Consider the following 6,833-nt stretch of genomic DNA (forward strand, 5'->3'; position numbering starts at 1 on the left):
TAGTTTTGAAATTTTTTGCGGGTCTGGGACGGGTTTGGGATTTATAAAATACCCAGTTACCCGACCCGATTACCCGATAACATTGACCCATTTACCCGATTATATACCCGATATACCCGACATAATTTTTTATATATATGTTTAGTATATAATAATATTAAAAATTAATATATATATATATATATATATATGTTTGCTTTTGTTAGTTCCGATAACTGGTCATCGTAACATTTGAAAAGTTTAATATTATTCTATTCTATTATATATATATATATATATATATATATATATATATATATATATACGACCAATTTTTGATTTTAGCCACCACCAGCCACCGTTTTCCACTGCCACAAGCCGCATCCCCTGTATTTAGTCGCCTTTATAATCTTTGTATCTCTCTCCCGTCTTGCTGCAACTAACCCCGTTGTCACCGCCATCCACCGTATTGTGTCGTGCTATCATCACTATCGATTAGGTATATGCTATCATCTTTGTTCCTAAGTAATCGATTAATTTCTGTTTCTTTGGGATTCTGTGCTCGAATTGGTTCTTTCGTAGGTTCGTGATTCATGTGCAAATTTGGAGTTGCTACACTCAAGTTCAGGTTCGTGATTCATGTGCAAATTTGGAGTTGCTACACTCAAGTTCTCTACATGGTTTGCTCAACCGGAGGTTAAATAAATCTGCTAATTTAACTGTATTTACCTGTCTATTTTGTTAAGAAAACATTTGTGCTCTTTGTGTTTTGCTAATAGTTGGACTTTATGGGTAGGTTAATTGTTTGATGTATGTTTACACTAGGCAATGGTTTGATTTACACACACATATATATATATCGCATATTAGAGTTCACAAAGCACTGTATTTGTGGTGGTTATATTTTGTGACTAACATATGTAGTATGAACTGTGTTTTTTTTCATTAAATATGAAACCTGTGCTTTAATTAAGGTTCTCAACTTAGAGGATGTCTAAATTTTAAGCATATGTTTAAGAATATAGACAGAATTACAAATTTTGTCCTTTAAAAAAGCCAAATTACGGTTCGTGTCCTTTTCTAAGTTTCCTTGCAGGCGGTGTGCGTTAAACTTTTTTTTTTCTACACGTTATGCCCTTTACGCTAACTGGGTTAGAAAAACTCAGTTAAATGCCCTCACGTGAGGCGCATGTGAGGGCATTTTTGTCTTTTCACCTGTACCTGCAACTTCTTCTTCCTCTTTCTTCTTCATTTTTGTTCTTTCATCAAACACCTGGCAGACCTTTCAATCTCCATTGCTACCAATAACCCCAAATCCTACCAACACACTCTTATAACAATCAAACCCACAAATTACACAAACCCCTCAATCTCCATTGCAATTCTCACATACCTTTCTCACTTCAAGGCTCCACCACCGTCGCCCCTTCCAATTCCGGCCACACATCCGAGGATTTCGCATACAAGCTTCGCACATGGGATTTCGCATACCACCTCGCCGGAACTTCAAAACTCCGGCAAACCACCGACCAAATCGCATCCTTAATCTTCCTCTCTCACTCCATCAAACCCTTCCAATCCAAATGGAAAATAATCCGACACAAACTCGAACAAATCCTCAACGTTCTCAACTCCTTCCCGCCGGAATTTTATTCCGGCACCGGCAACGGAGAAAGTAATACCCTGTTCACAATCATTCAAACCCTTGAAGAAACAATAAATTGCTGTAACAAATTGGCCCAGAAGTGTATTGAAAACACATACAGTGGCAAACTGTTAATGCAGAGTGATCTTGATATTATTACCGCGAAATTCGACAATTCCTTCTAGGGTTTGTCTGAATATGTTACTAATGATAATGGGTTGTTGTTGTTTTTGAATAATAATCACGCGATTGTGGTTTCGAAACCTGGGATTGGTGCGTCAAGAGACGATATTAGGTTTTATGTTAATGATTTGCTGTGTCGGTTTAAAATTGGGCGAGTTGAGATGAAGATGCAGGCGTTGGTTCTCTTTAATGAGGTGATTCAAGAGGATGAAAGGTATGTGAGAATTGCAATGGAGATTGAGGGGTTTGTGTAATTTGTGGGTTTGATTGTTATAAGAGTGTGTTGGTAGGATTTGGGGTTATTGGTAGCAATGGAGATTGAAAGGTCTGCCAGGTGTTTGTTGAAAGAACAAAAATGAAGAAGAAAGAGGAAGAAGAAGTTGCAGGTACAGGTGAAAAGACAAAAATGCCCTCACATGCGCCTCACGTGAGGGCATTTAACTGAGTTTTTCTAACCCAGTTAGCGTAAAGGACATAACGTGTAGAAAAAAAAAGTTTAAAGTACACCGCCTGCAAGGAAACTTAGAAAAGGACACAAACCGTAATTTGGCTTTTTTTAAAGGACAAAATTTGTAATTCTGTCAAGAATATACCTCTGTTACATTGTATTCACTAAATGACATTGTGTTGTGGGTCAATTTTGAATAGATTTATACCTTACAATAGTTATGTATTTCATGTATTAACCTCTTTTATTTAATAATGTCACTTTTTTCATCCGTGTTGCTGTTATGATTATAAGCTTATTTCTGGTTGAGACTCTAAGACGGTCCAGGTCATATTTGTTGCAGGTGGGGATGTCATTTGGTGCTGCAGCTGCAATAGAAATAGTCCTGAGTACTCCTCCAAAACAAATGTGAATCCTATTCCTTGATCAAATAGACAAGAAAGGAAACCTCCAACAGTTGCTAACAGAGGGGCAGAACTGGAAATAACATCACCTATGGAGCATGAAAATGGGCTTTCAATAAAAAATATAACACCTATACCTGCCATTTCTTTTACAACTTATATTTACAGGAGGTAATTGTTATACATGTTGATTTTACTTTATCATTGTCTATTGTATATATTCTTTCATTTTGAATTTTGGTTTTGTGGCTTTCATAAGAGTTTTAATGAAGTAGGTTTGACTCATAATATTAAACTTCACACTTAGTCTGATGCGAGGGGCTTGGGCTAAGCTCGTTTATTAACAAGCTGATCCGAGCCCACATTTTGAACTCGTTAAGATAAATGAGCCAGTTGCTCGAATCAGGTTTTAAAGGAACCGGGCCTGAACTCACCCTGGCTCAGCTCATTTACAACTCTAACAATTAGACATTTTTATTCGTAACTATGTTAAAAGTGTTAGGTTTTATCTTGAAAGTCTAACAAAATAATATAGTCATCATGAATGAATAAAGATATGTGTGTGTGTAATAGATAACCTGCTATAGAGAGTTGATTTATGTTTTTTATTTGCTGTTCACAATGCAGGCTGTTTTTACATATCGATCTTCTGTTTAAATCCCCGTCCTATGTTCTTATCCATCTGAGGTATGAACGGTCCCTCGCTCAGAGTTCATCTATAATTCATCTATGCATATTTATGTTAATATTATGAACACGGCTTGTTTGACCTGACATGTTTTTTTGTGTCTTTAATATAGGGATACAATTCAAGACGAGCTCACCCGGATGCAAAGTGAAGCGGGTGATTTGTCGGTTGATGTGGTCGGGTGTCTTAGACGTTCACTCGTCTAGGTACGTCGTTGTTGGAAACTTGATATTTGGCGAAAGTTGAAAATACAACCACCATTGAGGCGTACCATTACAATGAAACGTCATGCAATAACAATTGACACAATTGCGCGCTAATTATGATGAAATTAAGTGAATAACAAAACAAAGGAAGGCCGAGTCAAGATAATGAAGAAACCGATATGGATGAAGATATAGCGACTTATTAGTTATAATTATTGTGGGTTTGTATAACAATTATTTTAATTTTTTAGTTTAACGTTTTGTAATTTGATGATTTATGGTTTTATTTGTTAAAATATCTAGAAAATTTACAGCTTTGTAATTAGATTTTAATTGGTAAAAATTCTAGAAAAATTATAAAATTTTTTTTTTTTTGAAAATTGATATTACCTATACTGACCACAAGTTGTCGGTAAAAGTATTTTGAGAAAACTCTGTACCGACCACATGTTGTCGAAAATAGTTTTTAATTTTTTATTTTACATTTATTTTAAATGAGAAAAAATTGTGACGGAATTTTTTGAGGCCACTTGTGGTCGGGAAAGGTATAGCTATACCGACCAATTTTATACCGACCACAAATATGACTTGTTGCGACCGTTTTGTAGTGACCATCCTATACTGACCACATGTGGTCGGTAAAACCTGTACCTACCACATGTGGTCGATAAAGGCGGTCCTATCAGAGCAATTTTCTTGTAGTGGGATTTTGTAATTTAGGTGGAAACTTTTTTGGTGAAACAATTATCAATGGGTATCTACTTTCACGGTAATATGGGTTTAGGGCTTCGGTATTTGGTGGTTTGGTAGGTGCTAATTTGAGTTTTTTGTTTATCAAAATGGGAGAGAGGGGAAATTTATCTATCAAAATAGGTGATTTTAATAGTATTTATCAAAATGAGTTTTTTTTTTCTATTTCTTCTATTCAAATAATATTTTATAACTCATTTCTCTTTATTTATTATTTAAATAAATAAACTATCCATTCACTATCTTTTATATTTTCACATCATGCAATAATTTATAAACGTGTTAACTCAGGTCTTTAATAGTTAATAATTTTTTAATTATTTTTAATTAAACCAATAGTTCATGACAGTTGAGTCTCAATACCAAAATGATAACATATGAAGTATTGGTTTAATTAAAAAAATATTAACTACAAAGACCTGAGTTAATAACTAACACGTTTGTAAATTAATTATTTCATGAGCTGAAACTGTAACAGACAGTGAAAGAATAGTTTATTTAAATAATAAATGAAGAGAAATAAGTTATAAAATATTATTTGAATAGTAGAAAAAAAACTCATTCTACTAAACACTTTTAGAATCATTTGTTTATTTTGATAAATAAATTTCCACCCTCTCCCATTTTGTTAAATAAAAAAGATAATAATAAAAAATAATAATAAAAAACTCGTGCTAACTACGAATTTGTATGTTTTAAGAATCTAGGTCAACAGGGTGGTGATTAGCGGGTTAAATTTGGAAGTGATGTATAACAAAAATTCCAATTTTAAAAACTAATAAAATCACAAATAACTTTTTATGGATTTAATAATTACATATAAATAAATAAATAAATAAATAAATAAATATTTTTAAGTCAACTTTATTGACAATGTGCCATTCATAATCATATAATATTGAAGATTAGAACAATAACTAGAAGATTAGAACAACGTACATTGCTATGACGTGACAAACATCCCCAGGGTAGGAGCAGTTACACTCAACAGTGTTGTTAAAATTCCCATTGGAATTAATATCGCATGGGTTCAAGTTAAAATCCCAGTCCCTCTTACCCAATTCTTCTGCTATATCACGAAGAGCACCAACTACAAACACAACAAAAAAATGTTAAATTGAAATTAAAAAAAAATCGGTCATGTAAAGTAATGTTATAAATCAAGATAAGCCAATGTAGTTTTTAAAATATTGAGTTTTGCAATTCAAAATGGGGCAGCAGCGATGCAACTTGTTGCTCACTTGCCTTATGTTTCGATATAATCACTTCTTTTCAGTTTAAAAAAATATGCGATTAAATCTGGAAAAAAATACAACTAAATTAAGTGATAAAATACTATTATATAATGAAAAAAAAAAGGAAAACGAGAAGGAGAAGGAGGAGGCAAATATAAATAAAACTTGCTTTCATCTTGAGGAAGATATCCAGCTTGTGCATAAACATCAATTTCTTCAAACAACACAAGTGCAGAGAAGAATATGAGCAACATCAGTTTCATACTTTTTATTGTGAATAGTCCACCTTTAAAATGAGCTTTGTGATAAGAGCTATATATTCTTGTGATGTCTATAAACTAATGGAATGGAAGTGAGTTTACCGACATTGTAATGACTTGACTCAAATTTGTGGTAGGTAGTAACATGCATTATTTAAGGGGTTTTTTACATACATCATGCGGTGTTTCCTAAACACCCACCCACTAAGCCGTGGATCGGGTGATCTGCCGCATATTGGTTGGGTGTTTTGGAAACTTGTGTTTTTATTGTCATTTTATTGTCTTTTTTTGTAATTTAATTATGTTTTTGTCTTTTTGTTGTCTTTTGTTTTATTTATTTTCTTTTGTTTGGTTTGTTTTTTTGTGGCTCGGGTGTAACCGTTTCTTGATCGGTTTTGGAAGGTGACAACGAAAAAACAATTTTGTATGTCGGGTGTAAAAGGAACAGATTTATACAATAATCAACAATTTTAAAATTGAAAACGAACAAAATAAGCATAACACATAACCAAATTTATAAAATATTAATAATTATTACATACAAGTTCGGAAAAAAAACCAAACGAGTTCGGGAATAAGTAACAACATACAAAAAACACACTCTATAATGTGGCACCACCCGCGTCGTCATCGCTCCCCTCCTCATCGAAACGTGGCGCTGGTACCATGTACTGGGCTCCATGCTGCTGGGCAGACATATTACCAACCATCCAGACCGCGTATCTGTGACACGTGACGCTCTAGTCTCCGTAGCCGGGAGTCAGTGGCCGGATCCAAACGCACGGCGCGATGTGTACGTGGAACGTGCTGCGGGTGCTGATGCGGTGGCTGTTATGAACACGATAAGTTAACGTTAATAAGACGAAGATACAAAAAAGAAAATTAAACGATAAAATATAACGTACCTGATCACCGTCCTCATCACCGTCAACCTCGGGGCCCTGAATTTCCACCTCCGGCTCTTCGATTGGCGGAGGCTCAACAAGTGGGAGAATCGAAATTAGTGACCAGGTGATACCGGCGGTTAATCTTCTT

General features: G+C 34.5%; 1 protein-coding gene and 1 long non-coding RNA gene across 2 annotated transcripts in view; one reads left to right on the forward strand and one right to left on the reverse strand.

The window, feature by feature from the left end:
• LOC143620922 (putative LRR receptor-like serine/threonine-protein kinase At1g07650) overlaps positions 1-5,801 on the reverse strand; it is a 55,405-nt gene extending 49,604 nt beyond the window's left edge. Inside the window, exons 1-2 of the mRNA XM_077092492.1 lie at positions 5,708-5,801; positions 5,243-5,393 (exon numbers count right to left, since the gene is read on the reverse strand). Coding sequence (XP_076948607.1) covers positions 5,243-5,393; positions 5,708-5,801 — 245 coding nt within the window. The remainder of the gene's footprint in view (positions 1-5,242; positions 5,394-5,707) is intronic.
• On the forward strand, positions 2,558-4,244 carry LOC143620951 (uncharacterized). Its single transcript, XR_013151426.1, has 3 exons — positions 2,558-2,830; positions 3,287-3,346; positions 3,460-4,244. It is a non-coding gene; the product is annotated as an uncharacterized LOC143620951 (long non-coding RNA).
• Positions 5,802-6,833: the final 1,032 nt, after the last annotated feature.

This window comes from Bidens hawaiensis, unplaced genomic scaffold (genome assembly GCF_021521415.1).
Source record: "Bidens hawaiensis isolate Kalapana, Puna unplaced genomic scaffold, B.hawaiensis_p1.1 tig00002735_1, whole genome shotgun sequence".
Lineage (NCBI taxonomy): Eukaryota > Viridiplantae > Streptophyta > Magnoliopsida > Asterales > Asteraceae > Bidens > Bidens hawaiensis.